This window comes from Cricetulus griseus, chromosome 5 (assembly GCF_003668045.3).
Source record: "Cricetulus griseus strain 17A/GY chromosome 5, alternate assembly CriGri-PICRH-1.0, whole genome shotgun sequence".
Taxonomy (NCBI): Eukaryota; Metazoa; Chordata; class Mammalia; order Rodentia; family Cricetidae; genus Cricetulus; species Cricetulus griseus.
In genome coordinates this window covers 168,809,333-168,830,925 of record NC_048598.1, presented here as the reverse complement: position 1 = coordinate 168,830,925, position 21,593 = coordinate 168,809,333, and the positions used below count along the sequence as shown (strand labels likewise).

At 41.8% G+C, this 21,593-nt stretch overlaps 1 protein-coding gene across 5 annotated transcripts in view; it reads right to left on the bottom strand.

Annotated features, from left to right (window-relative positions):
- Positions 1-403: 403 nt before the first annotated feature.
- Lamb1 (laminin subunit beta 1) overlaps positions 404-21,593 on the bottom strand; it is a 68,463-nt gene continuing 47,273 nt past the window's right edge. For all 5 annotated transcript variants that reach the window (XM_027416975.2, XM_027416974.1, XM_027416978.2 and 2 more), the window contains 10 exons: positions 13,896-14,265; positions 11,024-11,208; positions 10,024-10,265; positions 7,384-7,587; positions 6,695-6,839; positions 4,507-4,714; positions 3,757-3,898; positions 2,543-2,719; positions 796-955; positions 404-680 (listed from right to left, as the gene is read on the bottom strand). In XM_027416975.2, coding sequence (XP_027272776.1) covers positions 544-680; positions 796-955; positions 2,543-2,719; positions 3,757-3,898; positions 4,507-4,714; positions 6,695-6,839; positions 7,384-7,587; positions 10,024-10,265; positions 11,024-11,208; positions 13,896-14,265 — 1,970 coding nt within the window. In that variant the 3' untranslated portion in view covers positions 404-543. The remainder of the gene's footprint in view (positions 681-795; positions 956-2,542; positions 2,720-3,756; positions 3,899-4,506; positions 4,715-6,694; positions 6,840-7,383; positions 7,588-10,023; positions 10,266-11,023; positions 11,209-13,895; positions 14,266-21,593) is intronic.

Here is a 21,593-nt window from a genome sequence, read left to right as displayed (position 1 = left end):
TAGTTGATTGTGAAGTTACATAAAGCATAATAAAGAACCTAAGAGTGTTGTGTGAGTAGCTTTTGCTCCATTACCATAGTTTCCATACATACACTGGCCTAAATCACCAAAATCCTGCCCATCAGTGGTAAAACCTAGAAGCCAGAGTTCTTCCTTCTGATGTTTAGAAATGGTTGGAGCAACAAAGAAACCAGTAAAGTGGTATAAGATACTCTGTATCCTTCCTGTTTAACTCCCACTCAGGATTCTCCACTGGGGGATTTAAAAGGAGTAAAGTTTTGAAGATATATAATAGAAATTAACGTCTTCTTAAAGTGCTTTAAAAGTCCATCTTTACACAGAAAGTATTTCTTGGTAGGATTCATGAAGACCAAATCAATAAAAGAACAAGAATTGTAGTAAATGTTTATATAAAACCAATGTATTTTATTTAACTCCATACAAAAGTGGGTGAATAAAAACATTAAATAGGAAATGAGTTAATTCTCACACATAGTTAGTTTACTTTGGTCATTGCAGCCTCCTTACAGCCCTTTTCCTGGGTTACAAGCAAGTGCTGTAAACTGCAACCTTTTCGCTTATGTCCTTAAGGAGCGAGCGGACCTCTCCTTCCAGTCGTACTAATTCTTGAGCTTTATCTTCTAGGTATTTTTGATTGTCTTCATATTTCCTTTCTAAGGCTGTGGTGATAAAAAATATGGTTATAAGTTAATGTAAGAACACTAAAAACCTAAGCCTAAGCGAATAAATAGATTTTCACCATTATAAAACAATAAACCGGAAGAGAAGACCCACCTTCCAACAGCTGAAGCTTGCTGTTGGCTTGAGCCAAGAGGGTTTTTGCTTCATTTTGTAGCAACTCAGCTTTCCTCCTGGCATCTGCTGACTCTTCAGTTTTTTGGGCAATTAAACTTTCTACCTTCTTATACTTTTCATCAAGTTCACCATCTAGAGCCTGTAGTTCCATGTTAAAAGACAGAAAGAGGTGAAAATGGTAATGCCAGTAATTAAATCCAGGAGCATTAGATCAAAGACATTTTTTGACAAGCAAGCATTCTGGATTAAGGGTCACCAAAGTAGCCAACTCTAAGTTTTAAAAACATTGCAAAATTTTTTTTGTGGAATTTTAAGTCTATTACTGTGGGGCTTACCTTGTTTATTTGGATGAGCGCTTACTATAGAAAATAAGCCCATCAAGCTATACAAAAGTACATTGGATATCAGAAAACCAGAAGGGACAGAAAGGGTTAGGAGTAACTTGTTGAGCTTGTAGCACACACACATAAAGAGGTGAATGGCTGGCTGTGGTGGGGGTTGCACACCTTTAATCCAGGCACTCCAGAGGAGGAGGAAGAACTGAATTGAGCCCAGCCTGGTCAACACAATGAGGTTGTCAAAAACAAAACAAAAAAAAAAACCAAAAATAAAAAATAGAGAATACGGGGTTTGGAATAATAGGCACAAACAGTAATTATGGAAATTCATTCCTAGAGCATTAAAAAATTTCAATAGGGGCTGGAGAGGTGGCTTAGGTTCTAGAGCACTGGCTGCTCTTCCAGAGGACCTGAGTTCAGTTCCCAGCACCCACAGGGTGGCTCACACTCATCTATATTCTGGCCTGCAGGCAAAACAATGTATACACGATGAATAAATTTTAAAAAATGTCAATAGTATTTTTCTTTCAATGGCTCATGAGATTATTTGGGAGGGTTGTATGTTCAGAATTACAGATATAAAGTAGGAACAACAGGGAAAAGTTGTCTGACACTGGCAAGTTAATTTTTCTTCGGGTTTGCCTCCCTCCTAACTCTGGTGCAGTAAAATTACTGTAATCCTGAAAAGCTCCAAAATCACACACACACACACACACACACACATATATATTAATAGGAAGGAATCAGAACTAGGTTATATAGTAGTTAAACAATCCTGACTCTACTCCCAAGTTAAAAAAGCTGTCTTTGGGCAGCCTGGTGTACAGAGCAAGTTCCAGGACAGCCAGGGCTACACAGAAAAACCATGTTTCGAAAAACAAGAAACCAAAACAAACAAAAAGTTGTCTTTGGAGGTAAATTTAGAAATGAAATGTGTATGTAAAACAGAAATCTGCTAAATCCAGTACCTTCCATTGAAAAGTAAAAGGGAATTCAAAACAAGCCTGGCAAGAAGTGAGGTTTGACTCCCATTGCCCTTTCTGTAAAGAACTCTTTTGAGCTTTCCCCATTCTGTCTCTAAATTATTCTCAATTGTGCAACTAACTGCTATGTTGTAAAGGCCTTTCTGAACTACAGTACAGAAATACCAGTCTCGTGTGCATCCTTTTAGACTGTCACCCCAGGCCCGTTAATTCCATTTCCCTAAACTCATACCCAAGTGAGAGCTGAGGGCCTAAGTTTACAGTGGGGTCCCATAATTCATTATTTTGCATGTATCTCTAAAGACTTAAAGTAGGTCACTGGGGTGTTTCTATCTTAATAATGTCCAGTAAGGCAAAGTGAGTAATTAGTTGCCTATTTATCAACTTAGCGATAAAGTTACTTACCTTCTTAACATCGTCTGCACTCTGTTTTACACTATAGACTACTTTTTCAATATATTCCGCCTCCCCAGAATTCTGGGCAGCTTTACGTTTGAGTTCTTCCACATTCCTCTCAAGCTTGCTGATGCGCTGGGAGGCGTTGCTCAGGCTTTCCTCGGAGGCTGCAGTTTCAGATTCAATCTAAAGGTGTAATGTTAATCATCCAGACTCCATTAATACAAGTTAAGGGGAGGTGAGGCTGCTGTGTTAGTTTGCACTACACTAGAAGCATTGACAGTGTTAAGACAGCTTAGTGGCGGTGGTGGTGGGGGTCACATGTCAGATATCCTGTAGATCAGGTATTTACTTACAATACATAACCATAGCACAATTACAGTTATGAGTCTGGGGTCACCACAACCATGAGGACTGTATTAAAAAGGGTTTCAGCATTAGTGGGTTGAGAACAGCTGGCTTAGATAAAGTGCCCAGCTTCAGTTGCTGTTGTGTCCATCATTCTTTTAGTAACATTTGCTGATCTAAGCTACAATTGGTGTGAATTTTTTCTTGGTGTTAGGAACTACCTTCAGACAGTCTGATGTGTTTAGCTAAAGAATATTCACAAATATGCAACTGTGAGAAGGATTTCCAATGAAAAGTCCAAATTACTGTGGAAGGATACCTTTCAGTTATCTTTTTAGAAATTTCTGTCAGCTCTGTGTTTAACTTGGTAGCTAGTAACAAGACACTAGAAATACTGAGTTACTCCAGAGGAAAAGCTGGTAAGGATCTATAATTGATCTCATTGGAAGGACAAACACTGTCTTTTTACAAGCCAGCCAGAGTAAGCAGCCTGGCCTTTAGTATGTTTCATAAAATTAACTGAAAAGCAAAACATCTATCAATGGTAATGCTGGTAGAGAAACAGGCCACAATTTACAAATCAAACCCAAGATTCTCAACCTCTTAACTTGGAAAAAATTATAAATAATTAAAATAAATAGTTGAAATTCTTAAGCATTGGTGCTTAGTTTCTGACAAACTCACTTTAGAGGGAAAAAATAAAAGGGTTTCGTGGCTCAGTGTCTTCAGAGTCCTATTTTTTTTCCATACCAACATTTCCCACTAAGAAATAGTTCATATTGATTTAAAGGAATAATTTTAGTGTTAAAAGAATTCTTGTCCCTAGTAACAGTTAATGTGAGTCTCTCCCATACAGCCCAGCTTCGCCTCCTTACCGACGTTAGCAGGTTTTGGGTTCCCTGGATATCATCATCAGCTTGTTTGATGGCTGCCTCTGCTGCAATCTGGGCTTTCTCAGCCTCTTCTAATGCTTCCTTCACCATGTCTGCAGTGACTTTAACATCTGTTGCACTTTTGCTGAGCAGAAGAACAAACACTGTTTTTAATATGAAAAATAGCATTTTCTTTGAAAGCGTATCTGTGGGGAATATTATTTTCAGGTGTGTGACTTGTTTATGCTGCATTTGTTTAACTCTGTGAAACTGTGTTACTATGCCTGTCTACAACACTTGGTGGTTCTAATAAAGCTCTGAATGGCCAATATTGAGGCAGAAGCAAGGATAGGCAGGGCTGGTAGGCAGAGAGTATAACTAGGAGAAACACAAGGAGAGAACAAGGAGAGGAGGACGTCAGGGTCCAGCCACCCAGCCAGCCATGCAGTAAGAGTGCAAGTAAGATACACAGAAGTAAGAAAGATGAAAGCCCAAAGGGAAAAGGTAGACAGGATAATTTATGTTAAGTAAAGCTGGCTAGAAACAAGCCAAGCTAAGGCCAGACATTTATAACTAAGAATAAGCCTCCGTGTGTGATTGATTTGGGAACTGGGTGGTGGGCCCCCCAAAAGAAAAAAAAACTGTCATTACTACACATAGCGTCCTGAGAGACACTTCATTAGTTACAGCACGCTAATTACAACAGATGACACCCTACCCACCCACCCAGATTGCCAGTTTGTCTTCAGATACCTTGCTCTTTTCGCTTCTTCCAGCAACAGCTCAGCTCTGGCAATGTCAGCAGCACTCTGCTGCAAAATAACTTCTACTTGAGAAAGGGTTTCAACTCTTTCCCGGATGTCTTCTGTCAGGTTCTGTAACTGCTGTGGAGTGCTAGGCATTTCCATTTTCAGTACTTCGTTAGCAACTGCTTCAATACTGTCCAGATCCGCACTATCCTCTATTAAAAGCCACGACAGAAAATCATAGATCTGGCTCACTCAGCCACATAGCCTCATGTTATCTACCACTTCAAGGTTACAAGACCCCTATTTCAGAGACAAGCCCTCATTCGGAGAAGTGCCATAGGCTGCAGAGGTTATGAAAAATGAGAAACCAAACAGATTTTGAAGGACATTTTAGGCTGGGGAGAATGGGCAGACAGAGCATTATTATATATTAACTGTGGCTTTAGGTTATGGAAGATGGAGGCCATCCAGCATTTAAAGCTGGGCCTGCAAGGCAACAAAAATCCTTAAACACAAGGTTGGTAGATATTGCCCCAACCCTTAGGAGGCAGGGCTGGGTTCAAGGCTAGCCTGGTCTAACAGTGACTGGGGATAGCTAGGTCTGCATTGACAGGACTGCACTTTTTCTTAAAAAGAAAAAAAACATTTCTTATCTGTTATCTAAACTTAGGAAATTCTAGAAGAGATTGAGGGCAATACTCAATCAACACTCAATCTTTCTAGCCAGCCTGACGTTTCCTATGTGTTGTTAAGCTTTAATTAAATAGGTCAGATCTATTTTAAGTATGGATCCCAAAGGATTTAAATGGGGAAATTGAAAAGCAGTTTATTATTTCTCCTTTCTGTTAAACAGATATTATTCCCCTTCCCATATCTATCTGAAAATCAGGCGGAGGATCAAATGAGCAGTAAGTTTGCTTTTTACACTGGAACTCCACGTCCCGTGGCATGTATGTATGGGCCACGGCTAATTTCTGGCCAGAGATGCAAGGGCATGCCCTAAGGTTTCTTCCCTCCTAATAGGGTCTAGCAAAGGAGTAGGAAGGGGTCCTCTTCTTCCATCAGCCAGTGTCTTCATGTCAGACTACAACTTGTAATAATAGGGCCATCTCAAGAATGAAATTAATAGGCTTAAAATGGCAAAAGAAAAAAGGCAAATTGAATGAGTCTCAGACCCTTGAAGTTACACTACTTTATGTGGGATCATAAATACCCTTCTTGACTAATTCTGATTCAATTAGAAGTTTTCTTGCAACCCATTAACATCCATGTTGATAGCATGTGAACTATAATCAAAACTTAAAATTTGGACCAGATTCTAGATATTTCTCTACAGAAAACATTAACTTCTGGATTAAGGTTCTGGATATACATGACAAAAGCTTGGGGGCATGGCCAAAATAACTCCTTCAAGGTCCTAATGATAAAAGCTCTAATTCAGTTTCAGAGTAAATGTTTTGAGTTCTTGGTAGATTGCTTGGGAGCCCCAGCAGGTATGGCAGTGCCTACACAACACCTAGGAAGGTTATTTACAACATATATTTCAAGAAAAGGAGGTTTACAGAAGAGGGCTTAGTGTCCAGAATGCTTACTGCCCATCAAAACCTGAGCTCAGAGACAGCATTCATCTGGGGGGCTTCCAAGTGCCCGCAGTGCCAGCTCTAGGGGACCTGGCCTCCATGGGCACCTCTGTATACATACATGCATACACAAAAATGCCCCCAACCCTTTTAAGGCAGACTGGGTCTCCTGTGGTTTTTCTATGTAGCCAAGGGTGATACTGATGCCTGTTTCCTGCTTCTACCTTTCAGGTACTGGGATTTCAGGCATGTACCTACAAGTTCTGCTTGAAATGAAGATATGTCTTTTTTCCTTTCATTTTTTATTTTATTATTTATTTGGTTTTTCGAGAGAGGGTTTCTCTCTATAGCTTTGGAGCTTATCCTGGCACTTGCTCTGTAGATCAGGCTGGCCTCAAACTCACAGAGATCTGCCTGCCTCTGCCTTCCCAGTGCTGGGATTAAATGCGTGCGCCTTCAGCGCCCAGCAAAATGAAGATATTTCTTAAGAGGGATATTTTCTGTTACTTTAACTAAAATGCAGATAGGAATTCTTGCCTCTGAAACAGAACCTTGCAGGAACAAATGTCTGAAGTAGAAGTAAAACAAAGAAGTAAAACAAACACTACTTACCAGTCAGAAAGTCTCTGATCTGCTTGATGAGGTTCCTCAGGTCCTCATTGCTCTTGTCCACTTTTTCTTTGGTAGCATTTGTTTTCAACAGGACATCCTGAGCGTTCTGCTTAGCTTCGTCTGCTCTCACTTTTGCTTCAGAGACCTAAACATGAATAAGAAGCCATCTCTGAAACCATCTTGCTCCCTCTAAAGTAGACCAGAATGTCAAACAGTCTGCAAAGTATTGTTGACAAGCACAGAAACAAATTCTTCTGTAAACAAAGTGTTGTGCTTTTATGTAGACTAAAATCACAATATACACACAGGCATTGAAATTTCTGTTCAATATTCTTAGGGCTAGCATTTGAAATGTTTCAAGGCTGATTTTGGCTCCTCTAAAACACTTGATGATCTAAGAAGAGTATGTCACTTTGGAACAATGCCCAATTTTGAGTGGTATAACAATGTTCTCTCAAATTACTGTTAATCTAAAATTTATGCCGCTTTCTCCTGACATACATGTTATTCCCATGAAGAGAAAGCAAATTCTTAGTCTGAATAAGAACCTCACTTGCACCTTTTTGACCACACAGAAACATCAGCTTTCACAATGGACAGTGAATTTGGTCCGCATATGGAGCTGACTTCTTTTCAGACCCTCCCTGCAATTGCAAGCCAATAGACAACAAAACCATGCAATGACTTACCATCTTGGAGAGCTGTTCCACTTCAGCTAGGGCACTTAGAACATCACGGTCAAAATCCATGGCTTTCTGCCAGGCGCTATGGGCCACGGTGACCAGACCACCACAGCCAGGTCCCCCACACTTCTTCTCTCCTTCATCAGTTCTGCAGTTGGGGCCGCCACATTCACTTTCAGAACAGTCAGCCCCTGGAGGTGTTCCACAGGTCTGCAATAAGCCAAGGGTCAGGCAAAGGGGTTCAGGGTTAGTCAGCAACGGAACAGCTGGGTGGCCAGAGAACACAGGTGGTCCTCAGCAACGATACTTAAAAAGTGTTTAGAGATGCAGGAGTTAACCAGCTTGCTTCCACTGAACTTTACTCATCTCCATGGCTTCTACCCAAATGCATTTGAGCCCATTACCTGCTTTATCAAGTTGTGTCCGTGTGAGAGTTAGAACTGAGTTAGACTGGGGTGGGAGGGAAGGCACCCCGGAACTCGTGTAGGCCTAGCAGCAAGCGCTCTGGTGAACAGGGTCTGCTGTGGCACCTAACTTTGACTTGTAACTTCATCATCAAGATGCGATGTCGTGAGAAAGATGAGATGTGCCAGAGGACAGTGCTGAGGATTTAGTGTCGACAGGGAAGCAGAAGGGTGGGATCTGAGTGAGGAAAGTGCTACAACATTTCAGATGGGAAGGAAGACAGCTTGAATGAACAAAGGTGGGTGTAGCTGTTCCATGTTCCTTCAACCACCCCACCCATCTAGCTCTCAGTCCTTCCTCTACCATGCGATTAAATATCATCACACGGTTATGGCACACAGATGCAAACAAATTCTAAGCCTGCCGTATGATAGGAAAGGGTTGTGCAGGAAAGAAGTTATATTTGGCACTTTTATGGAAACTGTAATGAAGAGGCAGGGTTACTGCAATGGGAAGTAGTTGCAAGAGTACCCCAACAGGAAAGTATTGTTTTAAAGATACAATGTGTTTAGTAGAGATACTGTGAACTCTGGCCCAAATAATTCTAAAATAACTATCATCCCATATATGTTAATAACTAAAATAAGGATCATTCATGTATCTGGTTTATAGCCCATAAAACACTTAGTAATTGTATTCCATGGGCTACGGAAGAAAATGAAGTCCTACTCAAGACCCGAACTTATAGAGCCTTACGAATGTTTTCTAAAAATAGGCTGGCAGCACACTAGATCTGCTTTGTTTCAACCAACATGAGCATGGCTGAGCTCTTCTCTATGAAGGATGAGTAGTACCAGAGGGACACATAGAGGGGGAGACTCTTAACAAGAAAATGGTGGTACAGAGCCCTCAGAAGTCTCTCACAGAATTTGTACAAGAACAAGAAAACAAGCTGCATGTTACCAGAAAAGCCTGCACTGAGGTATTCATTTGGAAGGCTAGAGCCATTCCTCCGCCTACATTGCCTGCTCTTAGGCTGCCTGTACTCTGTTACAAAGCAGAACTCCACTAGCAAGCTTAGCTGCACCTCACTGCACTTTGTAGATATTTAAAAATGACTATTTTTTCTCATTAGAATTTGTAAAGAAGGAACCTTGAAAGATGAAGAAAACTAGCATTTCAGGTGGAAATGTGGAGAGCTGTGCACTCTTAGGTGTCAGTTATGCTGAAGCCAGGCCTTCATTTCCTTTTCATCAACAAAATCGTGGTAAGAAATTTGTGCAGTAAATCATCATGAGATAATGAGTACCTAACCTTGCAGGCACCCATAAAATTGATGACAATACAGGAGGCAGCGTACAGTATTTCAGACTGTATGTGGGCAAGAGGGACTATGACAACCACAGAGTGGTTACTAGAAGTTTTTACCATCTCCAGTAAATGAGAAGCACCTCAGCTCGCTAGATTGTTGCTTTGTCATGGAAGGAGTGTGGGAGCGGGTGGTGGGCGGGTGTGGGTACCCATGGCCTTATAAATGGGTGTCCTCTTTGCAGGCTTTCCACCTGATTCTTAGATTCCTGTCTTGGCAGAGAAAAACTAGAAAATAATGTTGGTGTGTTCTCTCTGGTTCCCTCCCATGAAAAACAATAAGGAAATTAGAGAAAAAAATTGTTTTGGCTTTCTGCCTGATTTTCATTAAACTCACTACTCAATTTCATATGGCTCCAGAGTTACTTTTTAAAAGCTTCTAAGAAATTAATCTACTTTCTAGGCCAGCTCAGACTTTAATCTTTACCAGGTAATATTACTAGAACAAAGGAACATTAGCAAACACTGATGGAAAAACTTGGCAAAGTCTGTCCCTGAACAATTCTCAATTCTTCCACTTGGATGTTGTAGTTCAAAGGAAAACATGCAAGGTTTTTTGTTTTGTTTTAGGCCACATTATAAAAAGGGTCCAGTCTCAGTAAGAAGTCCTTCAGCTGATATAGGTAATAGGGGAGTGTCCTGACTCTTGGTGGTCTCAGAGGAACAGCTAGAGGTGGGAGCAGGCTGGGACTCACATACTCTGTTCCCCATGACTTGATCATGGCTAACCCACACTGCAGCCCAGCACCTTGGACACCGGAGTCACCCCTGCAGGTTTCCAAATGCAGCATCAAAGACAAGGCAAAAGTTTTTTGTTTGTTTTCTCTGTCTCCTAGGAGACCAGTGAATATGAGACCAAATCCCAAGCCTCACCATCTCAGCAGCAGCTGACAGATCTAGACTTTGCAGTTTGCCGGCCAGCTCGTCCAGGAGGCGTGCCTGTTCCTCTTGCTCTTCCTTGAACTGGGACTCTCGCTCCAACATCAAATCTTCTACTCTGTCTCGGGTGAGAGCTGATTGCTCCACTGTGCTATTGGGATCCGTGGTGGAGGCATTCACCCTCTTTTCTGCCTCAAGAGAGATCTGGAAATACTTGGTAACACTATCCAAGGCACCTAGGGCAGGAAATGAAATTGCCTACAATAAATCTCCTCGTCCCTAGGTTCCTCACCAACCAGGGCCCATATTTGATGTCTTGTGGCCCTGAATTAACTATAAAGCTTTAGGATTCAAGAAAATCTTTAGAAGTAGAGATTCCCTCTAATGAACAGATCCCTCTAAGATCTCTTCTATCCCATTAGTTCCTGGTCAAAATATGGAGGCTGCCAAATACTGGGGTGAAGACAAGAAACTAAACCATCATGCACATGCTGTTTCTACACACAGGCCAAACCCTGGTGTTGGGCAGCTTCAAGATGACTGCTTCTGCTCATTTGTCTACCTGGATCCATTCAAATGATTATTAGAGACATGAAGAGCACAGTGCATTTTGGCATTGGAGGCCGTATAATGAAGAATTATGTCATTAACATATTTCGCCTTTGCTTTTTGGGGAGGGTCTTATGCAGCCCAGGATATTAATAAGTAAAGTATTTTCAAAAGTTACTTAAGTGGCAGTAATCTCAAATGTGAAAGGATTTGCAGAATTAACAACTTAATATTTTTAGTACTCTTAAGTCTAATAGGCAGTTAAATTAGGAAATGGACCACATTTTGACTCAATGGAGCCTCTATGTCTTGTCCCCAGGTCCCATATCGGAAAACCAAGAACTTTAAGCCCCATTTGTGCCAAAGGCTCAAATAGCGAAGATTTAAAATTTTTAGAGGGTTACTTATTATCCTGGTTTGAGATTCCTGCACAACAAGTCCTCACCCTGAATATCGGAGTTTTTGATGAATTCTAGCTGCTCGGCCAGTTCTTTCACAGTCTTTTCCAGGCTCTTTGCTTCTGCCTGCAGTGCAGCAAGCTCTCCAGCTGTGCTATTACTCTGTGAAGCTGTGTCAGATAATCTCATTTCTACTTGAGCCATCTTTTCTGAAACATCTTTGGTTAATTTCCTATAAAAAGAAAAGTAATCTTACCTAAAATTGGCCCAAACTGTCAAATCTCACCACATTTTCCACTAGCATAACCCCTCACCCTCCACCTTCAGACAAGCCCAGTTCTAACCCTCTATGCTCTACTTTTATTCCTATAAGACACACTTGAAGCTAACACCTTTTCATTAAATACTTTGAAGAAAACCCAAGTGAAGCCTCAGTTCTGTGGTGGTGGTAGTGGGGGTTCCAAACTTCTGCCGTAAAATGAACAAAGGTCAGTGTAGGCTGCGAGTTCTTAATGCAAGCAGGTGCAAGCCTTGTAAGCCCAGACTCAAGACTCAGTGCAGAAGAATGTCTTCCATTCCCCTGCCAAAGCCCTTTTCTCTGACCCTCACCTCAGGGCTCTCCTTCAAGACAGAACATGATGAGAGGAAGTCCTGCCATGAGGCCGGCAGAAGCCACCTGAAGCAGTGAAGAGTCTGCTCCAAGCAAAGCTGCATCGAAGAAGTCTCTCCCGTCAACAAAACAACACCCTTTATTTAGAAAAAAGCTGAAGAGAGGTGATCACCTCTGGAGAGTGAAACATTGCCTTTACAGTAGTTCCTCTGGCCCTGAGACCATTTTTCTGAAGCTTGTGTACAAAAAACATATGATGTCTGTGTGCACACATACCACAGAGGAATGTTCAAGAATACCTGACCTCTGGGGATTACTGGCTCACCTCAAAGAATCTAGTGTCTTCTAAGGAATATGGTAGTCACTGTAAAGTTCTCGAAAATCATCCAGCCATTAATTGTGGCAAGCCTTTTCTTATCTACTCTGGGAGGCTGAGGAGGATAATCACCTTAGATCAAGAATCTGAGCTTCATTAGGCAACAGACTAGAGAGTTCCTTTCTCTTAAAGAAATTATCAACAACAAAACCTCTAAGATGTACAAATGTTACAAACAGGCAAACAGTATGGCTGGGCAGCTAAACTATTTACCAGCCCGACAACCTCCTGGTTTAAGCCTCAGGAGCTCCATGGTGGAAGGAGAAAAGTGACTACCATTGGTTGTCTTCTGATCCTCACATGTGTTCTATGACACGTTTGTACACACACACACACACACACACACACACACACACACACACACACACACACACACACACACACACACACACACACACACAGGAGAAAAGGCTAAATAAAACCTGGGTGGGGCTTTTATTTTTTATTTTTTTCTTAAGAATGTTACTTAAGGAACTGATGAGAGGCTAAGTCAGTTAAAGTGCTGGCTGTTAAACCTGACAAATCAAGTTCTACACCAGAACCCATGTGATACAAAGAGAACTGGCTCTTCCGAGTTTGATCTCTACATGTGCTCTGAGGCATGGGTGCACCCTGAATCCCCAAATACGTAAGTGCATATTCTTTTCTTTTCTTTAAATGATGCTCCTTAAGCTGAGAGGATGACATGGATGATCCCCCACAAAGAACAAGCACTGCAAAGGGCTGTGGAGTCTGGTAGGATGACTTTCCTGCTGACAATTCCCCCACCTTTTCACTTTCAGCAAGTGACTGATTCTAAGGGCTTTCATTTCTTTTCAAGTCTCAAATATCTTGCAATTAAAAATATTATCTAGAGCAGGTGGGATGGTTCAGCACATAAAAAGGTATTTGCTGCTAAGCCTGATGACCTGGGAAAATAATAATTTACATAAGTTGTTTGCTGGCCTCTATAAGTATACTACGACAGGCATATGTCTACACATGTACAAACAAACAACGATTTCAAATATATTAATATTTTTTCTGGACTGGGAAGCAAACCTAGGACTTGATGTATTCTCAGTGCTGAGTTCTCCCTTTAGCGCAGAGTGTATTTGTACATTCTTTGTTGCTATTCTCTGTTCTCATCATATAGCCCAGGCTTGCTTCTAATTTGTCATCTTTCTGCCTCAGCTGCCCTAATGCTGGGATCTTTCAGGCCTGTGTCACCACACCCATCTCTATTTTCCTTTTTTTGTCCTTCAACTCCTAAGTCTTACTGCATGCTGTTTTGGGGCTCCTTTCAACAGAAGTTGAAATATTGAGGGCATGGAAAAGGCTCAGATAAAGAGTAGAAACATGACCCCTGGGTGGCATCTCCACTCAATTCATATTGTTTTAACTGATAAAAATAATCAGTACTGAATTATTAGTAAAGAAATGAATATCCAAAACCCAATGAGGAGGCTGCTTCCACGTAGGCATTTCACGGTTTCATCAATGATCCTGTTCATGAGACAGCAGCTGAACAGAACAATTTGGGAATAAGGGTCTTATTTGTGGTTATGAGAGTTCCCTAGTAGTAGCAATACTTAAAATGACAATTTAGGTTCATAATCTTTCTGTGTGTTATTATATAGATCAAACCATGTAATTGGTTGGGCAATGGTAAGAGACAGACTCAGGAATTAACACACTTACAAGCCTTACACATGTCAAAGCTGAGACTCTATGGATCTTCTGCCCTCAAATCCAGTTCTGTTCCAACAGAGCTAAGTGGAGCACTGTGCCTCACACTCTGTGCTACTCACAGTGAACACTATTGATAAGCAAGGGGCCCAGAGCCTGTGTAATCGGACTAAGAAAACATAGCATAAGTACCACCCTGGGAAATCTTGGGTATTCAAAAGTTGAAACACCTTCAGGAATGATTTTCAGCTCATTAACTACTTACTCTGCTTCCTCAAAGAGATTGCCAATGTTTTTCAGTGGTTCTGCTGCTGGGCTCTGAGCCAGGATGTCTTTTATCTCATTGACTTTCTTCTCCACAGAGTCCACGGTCTCCCGATACGGACCAATCACACCACTGATTTTCAAAGCTTTGGCTTTCTCCAGGAATTTGTGGGTCCTGTTGGTCAGCTCACCAATGATGACATCCCAGAGAGCAAAGCACTGGTGGCAGGGTGTGCAGTCAGGGAAGACCCCCGAGTACCCTCTGGTGCACTTGTCACAGCGGGGACCCTCAACACCCTCCACACAGACACACTGGCCCGTGGACTGGTCACACTGTGGTGTCTCAATACCCCTGGGATCACAGTCACAGGCTGGAAGGAAAACAGAAAAAGCTTCAGTGACAGAAACTGGCATTTAAATCCTTAATCATGGTTATAGCCTACAGTAGGGCTTGGCCTAGCATATATGACTCACCTCTGTTGCCCCTTTCTTAATAAGAGTAATAGTAATTTAAAAATCAACAGGTAAGCCTTGCTGAACACTTCTTTGTGGCAAGCACTATAGACATGTTTTATATGTATCACATCATTTAACCTCATACCATCCCTATGGGCTAGGCAATATAGTTATAACCATTTCTCTGAAATGGAAACTAAGGTAGAAACATTACATGACCTGCCTCAAGTCTCACAGCAGGGAAAAAGACCAAGCTAGGAGTCAAGATTGAGCCTTCTGCATCTCCAGGGGCCACCTTGACCCCCATCCCACCTCTGCCTTTCTCTAAATCTGAGCTCCCACCTAACACAGTAGTATAGATGATCATATTGCATCCTGATGTGAGTCCTTTGCTAGACGTAACGTCCTAAAGGAGCAACACTTAAATAATCTAACCTACCCTCTCACAAAACAATGCACTGTGTACTAGGGAAGATATAATATAATATACTCGACCAGCAGAAAACTACATCTAAAAGAAATATGAAGAATCCAAAATATCTGGTTTAAAGGCTTCCACTACATTGTACCACTCATCTACTGTGACTAAATACCCTCACAGTATGAGCAACAGACTCATAAAAATGTCAGAAGAGACTCCAGGGGGTCTTGGGAACCACCTGGACCTAATCTGTGACTGATCCAATATGGTTGGCATCTCACCTCAGAGCCAAATGGCAAAAGGGAAATTCTGCCTGGCACAGGGAAAAAACCAGCATTTCTGGCCAACAGCTGACTGGCATCACTTATTTTAACACATACTTTCTGAATCCTTGTTTAGAATTCTGAACCTCAGGTCACTGAATCATTTTTCTGTCAGCGTTTGGCATAGCATAGTATTTGTGGAGTTTGAACAGCAAGAGGTCTGAATATGCATCTCTGGCATCCATTCTGGGTAAGGGTGTAAAAGGAAAATCAATATGGCCTCTTATTTCCCTAAGTAGAGTATAGACTCCCAGGGCAAGGACATGTCATAAGCCATTTTTCCACTCGGTACGAAGCACAGAATTCACTTGTACTCAGGAGTCCAGCAATCTTTGTCAAATGAGGTCCTAACTTCATGTACAAGCATTCAAGAAGCATTTCACATATCAGTTTGAGATATAACCAGCCTAAAGCAGCAGTGTCTCTCTGGCAAGTCTCTGTATCCTGACTCTACAATGTCAGTAGCTTTGATTTGCAACCTAAATGCTTTCTCATGGAACATTATCCAGAATCAGTTGGACTGGCAGCCCTAAGAGCTGCTTATATCTCCAGCCACTTCTCACCTCACAAAGGTGCTTGCAGCCTTAGAGGGCTGATGACACCTGCCACATGCTGCTTTGTGTTCCTCACTTTGTACTGTACCTATAACCTTTAACAAGCACCATGGGTAGAATACAATTAAGGACTATAAATACTGTCTTCCCCTAAACCCTTCTGTGCCCTAGGGCAAGGAAAGGGTGGATAGGACAAAGTGTATGTGTGTGTGTGTGGGGGGGGGGGGGCAATCCCTGAAAAGAGACAGGACTTCCACATTTGTAAGAAGGGTAAGGCTCACACCCACCTCAGGAAAATTCATGGCAAGTGTCCTACAGCACTTGTGAGAGCATGTGGTACACAGCAAGCACTCATCAATGCTAGGTCTCTCCAGTCCCTACCTGTGTCCCTGTATTTGGTGGTCTCCTGTTCCATTTTACCTGATCACAGGGACACTGAATAAAGGCTAGGGGTGTGTGTGAGTGCATGTGTGGTTATTTGTTTTAGGTTTATTTTTGTGTGTTTTCCAGTAATAGCTTATTCAAAAATTTAAGGTTTGGCATATTCCAGCCTTCAACTTTCAGGACTATAAAATATGCTTTCCTTGGAGCCCTGATGTTTTAGAACTAAATTTTAGGGTTTCAAAATTAAGCGTTTTTTCCCCCTTAAAATATGAACAATCCTCAGATCACAACTTTCTGAGCACCAGGCATTTTGTTTTCCTGCTTCTTTTGTAGGCAATGATTTATCAAACCAGAAGCCACTTAAGCTGTCAATCACTTCAAGTATGATCCCTACACCATTTGTTCTCTAGGTTCCTTAAAAGAAAAAAAAAAATCTCATGGGTCAATTTGTGAGGTTATCTTCCCTTTGAATATTAAAAGATATTTCAGACAGGTATGGTAGTACATGCCTTTAATCCCAATAGGTAGGTTATCTGGGGTTCCAGGCCAGCCAGGGCTTCGGGTGGGTGGACAGGAAGAGTATTAAAGTCACAGGACTGCAATAGGCTAAACTGTGCTTTAGGTCATTCTCACTGTGGATCTTACAGTGGGATGAGTAGTGATCCAGAGACACCAGGGAAAGACCTGGCCAAGTCTACTTCGGTCAGTTTTTCAGATGACTAGGAAGAGGTGTGATAACATAGCTGTTAAGTTTTAAGAACAAGTTTCCATTTCATTTGGTAATATGCAGTTGTCTCCTAAGCTCCCATCACCTTGAAGGACTGTAAAACAACACAAGAACCAAAGTAACCCAACATCTTAAAGGAGCGATAGTATTATCGTTTTTGGATGGGTTGGTGACTCAGGGCAGTTGCTACAACAGAAAATCTCTGCTCAAGTTAAAGAAAATGTTTAAATTGTAGTATCAAAAGAGTCTTCAGTAGAAAGGAAGAGACCAACTGAATATATGACTACTGTCATTAACTGGTCTGCAAGAAGTCCAGCTTTGCCATCCAGGCTGCATATCCAGTCACGGGGAGTCTTTGATGATGGCAAAGGACTTTATCTTTGCTGACCAAGTCAGCACCCAGGTCAGGGACTAATCTGAGAGAAACTGCCAGAAATACTACCAAACACCTGTCAAATGATGACTGTATTAAATTGTCAAGAACTGCAGACCCTGGTTTCATTAAGAATTTTTGTTTCTGAACAGTGAACTGATCTCCCAGTAAATGGAGTTCACCTATTTGCTCTTAGAAGTTGGCTGGCACTTCCCATCAATTTCTCTCTCTCTCTCTCTCTCTCTCTCTCTCTCTCTCTCTCTCTCTCTCTCTCTCTCTCTCACACACACACACACACACACACACACCTGGTTATTATAAAAGCTTGGAAACTTACCTATGATGTCTGCCACAAAGAGTACATAAAGCTACATAAAGCTCTATGACAAACTGGACTTATCTTTTAGAGAGATGGAATCCTCTTAGAATGAATGAGACAAACAAATTTGAAGATAAAAGATTCAAGGAAGATGATGATGAATGAAAGACAGACTGTCCTAGGTCAATTAACCATAGGCTAATACATCTAACCTGAGGCTCCCAAAACAAAATAAAAGCCTATTTGAGGAACAAACAGATATGGTCCTCTAAGTGGTAGACAATGTGCAGTTCTAGGTAGGATCTGCTATTGCTCGAATGATTGCTTGATATAATCCTTAAAATACCCCTGTATTGCTTGATCTGGTATGGTACTAGGGGATGAAACTGTTTAAAATACATGTAAGTGAAACTGTGTTCTATCCAGACCTTCTGAAAGGACTACAGTGGTCTATGGTCTTGACTGTGGAAGAATGTAAACTGCTCAGACATCCCCTGCCTGTGGCTATTTCTAATATGCTGACCTTGTCCCTAGCTAGTCAACAACTGTATCTCCTTTGACAAGGCGCTGGACCATAAAGGAAACAGATGCATGCCTTCACTGGAGCTGATCCATCACTGCACACCTGTCAATACTGAAGAAGTACGATGTAGAGATGCTCATAAAGCCTAAAAACCAGTATCATTTTAGATCACAAGAAGGAATGTCATCTAGTGCTTTTTGTTTTTTACAGTTCTCCATGACTGCATTTATAGCCGGCAACGACTTCCACAGCATTCTGACAGCTGCTATCTTGGGCAGAGAGACCAACATGCTGGGAATGTGCTAAAAGTGAACACATGGTGGAAGTTACTATATGAAGTGGGAGCTGCTGTCATGGCTAAGGATTCAATGTCCTGGGAATAAAACCTGCTTAAAGGATGTAATTTTTTGCATTTGAACATTCTGGGTTTGGGGTTTTTATTTTATTTATTTAAACCAAACTGGTGTGTGTATATATAGCAAAGAACATTAATCATGTATATTTTAAAAACTAGTAAAGAAAGTATCATCATCAACAACAGAAACCTAACTCCATTATTATCTGTGTATATATGCTGTTCTATTTACAGTTTTTTTAAAATCATGATTTCTAGGTGGGTAGATCCATGAACAATACTGTACCTATTTCAAAACCACTGAAAAGAAAACACTAGCCAACTGCTCTCACAATGGGAATTCATCTATGTACTTATTTCTAAGACAGACATGTAAGGTTTCTACTTCCTTACAGACTTCCCTGTCTTGTAGATCTTTTCTGCCTCCCAACAGAGCCCACTTTCACTGATGTGGCATTAATAAGGCTTCTCATTATCTGGTGAAACCAAACGTTCCCAAGAATCAAGCTAAAATTGTTTCCTGGGGGTCCTTCTCATAGGCACATTGTGACATGCTGTCTGTGTTGTCTGCTAGGACAGTCATTTCCTCTCTTTTAGCACCACTGCTGACAGGACAGGAGCATCAGGCAAGGGCAAGGACCCTGGGCTCCACAGGCCTGCTTTTGGTCCTGGTTCTCCCCTCATTAGAGGCATGGCTCTCAGCAAGCCACTTAACCTGAGCCTGAGATCCAGCAACTACGACAGAGGCTATATTCATCTGCATATGTAATTTGTTGCATCCATAAAATTAAGAAGGCATGTATAATATACCTAAAAAGTGCTCAGTACTAAAAAACTCCTCTGAAAATTCACATGCCCCATTTTCCCCAAATAGCCCATTAAGAGCCTCCTGGTTAGGCAAGAGCATCTTCTGAGATGAGATCTCATGGAGCTCAGGCTGGCTTTAAACTCATTGTGTAGTGAAGAATGGCTTTGAATTCTTTACCTCCCAAGTACTAGGGTTACAGGTATAGACTGTCAGGTCTAGCCTACTCACTTTTCATGTGCACCTACCATGACTGTTCACCTTTATATTGGAAATTGAAATCTGATTTTGAACACAGAAATGATGCAACCTGAGAATCAAATAGTGGAATCTACTGCCCCCAGCTTCCTACCACATCCCATTCTTGGCTTTGCCTACAGCCACCACAGGCTCCCAGCCCATGCTACAAGGCTAAATATTTGCTGATCGTGTGCATGGAAGTTTCTATTTCACTAAAAGCAAAGGAATACATGGATGACCATGACTAATCCGCAGAAGTCACAAGACAGAAGAGAACTGACGCTGCAAGTTGCCCACTGAGCTCCTTATGTGTGCCACAGCAGCCTCCAAATATTAAAATCTGTTTTTGACAGCGAGGAAATCTTAATACTTTCATCCTCTTATATGCAGCTTTCATTTTTCTGACATTCCAATCCCTTTCTTTTTCTTTTTTCTTTTTTTTTTTTTCTGGCCTTGTTGACAAAACCTCAGTTCTGGAATGAAGCTGAAGGATAACTGATTTCAGCTTTAGTAAAGACTAAAAGAGTAAACATGCCAGGCTTTGCTTTGCTGGCCATTCTGCCAGTCTGGACTATTAAGTCTGGCATTGGAGCACAAAGGAACCATAAACAACCTATCAGGGAATGAATGCAAAGCTTTATTTACCAACAAGTACTCTGGGTTCTATTATTAGGATTATAAAAGATAGGACCTCTTGCTAACTGAACTTAGGGTGCTCTAAAATCTCAAACAGTCTTACTTCCTGAGTCACAATGGAAGTAACAATAAAAGGTAGGTAGGCTGGATTTGGCGATGTACCCTTATAACTGTAGCACTTGGGGAGTCAAAACAAGAGGATAAAGAGTTCAAGGCCAGTCTGGGCTACATGAGTCCCTATCTCAAAGGGTAGAGGGAGCAGGGAGGGGAGTAAATTGTGGAAGAAGAATGAATATGTAGGCAAGGAATGTATGGTATTTCCTTCTTTTTCTGTGGTATTGAGGAATGGAAATTAGCTCTTCCCACATAGGAGGCAAGTGTTATAACCCAGGAGTCTCCCAGCCCACTACCCAGTACCCATGCCTATGCCTCGATGCTGCAGTTTCACTGGTTAGAAAGCCACTGGCCTTCTAAGGAGCCTGTGGCCTTACAAGGGCACACTGCACTCTTCCCTTTGCCATCTATGAATAGACAGAAAGATTCCTCCTGGGACCTCGACCCCTGCAGGGTGCAGAACAAAGCTTCCGGCTGCAGACTGAACTAGCAAGTTCAGCACTGGGTAGATGAGACTTTCCATCCCAGCACAGTTGTGGTCTTGTTCAGAGTTGGCACAATAGGCTGAGAGCCCCAGGCTGCCTGAACAATAGGAACATTCAACCATTTGTATGCTGGAGGCCACAATCATTTGTCTTTCACAAAACTACATTTTTTCCCATAAGGAGACGACTGAGCTATGACCTAAGTCCTTCTACAAGTACAGTTTCTGGATGGCAGAAGAAAGTCTAAATTCGTGCCCTCCAACAAACTGTTTAAACTGAGAATACATTGGCAATTCATTACATAATCCCAGAAGAGTGTGGTCTTCAATTTCAGATGGCACTTGTTCTAGCTGCCCTCTGGGGTCCTTCCATTGTTGATGTATCCCAGTACAAAGAGCCTTGAGCTGTGTCTTACTCTGCACTGTTGTCCCTGCCCTTAGCCAACATGGAGCTTTGTTGCCACCCACAGCCCCAGGCTGGCAGTGAACCCCATTCTCCAACCATACAAGTTCCAGTCTCTGTGGGAGCTTTGTAAATTCGGAGCATTTTTCAGTCTCAATGGCATTTGAGGGCCCAACAGATTCTTGTTTAAGGGTCTGCCTGAAGTGCAGCAGGAAGACAGGCAAATGGAGTGACCCCATGGCAAAGAGCAACAACAAACCCATCGTGGTGATAGGCTCAGTTCTCCTCTTCTACAAATTTCTACAAACCTTCCTTCCCCGTTTAGTCTCAGAGACTGGGAGAGACAATGTCAACCATATGTTCAAAAACATTTTATAAGCAAATTGCCAATGTGAACAACTAGGTCAAGCACCTTTTCCCCTGGACTTTGACCCTTTAGGAGACAGAACTTCCTGGCTCCATCTGAAATAGAGGAGGTTGGAATGATGGTACGATTTAGGAGGAAGCAAGGAAAAACAGAATTTCTCCATCCAGGTCCTATCGATTTCTCTTAGGGCATTGTTTTCCTTGAATCTACATCCA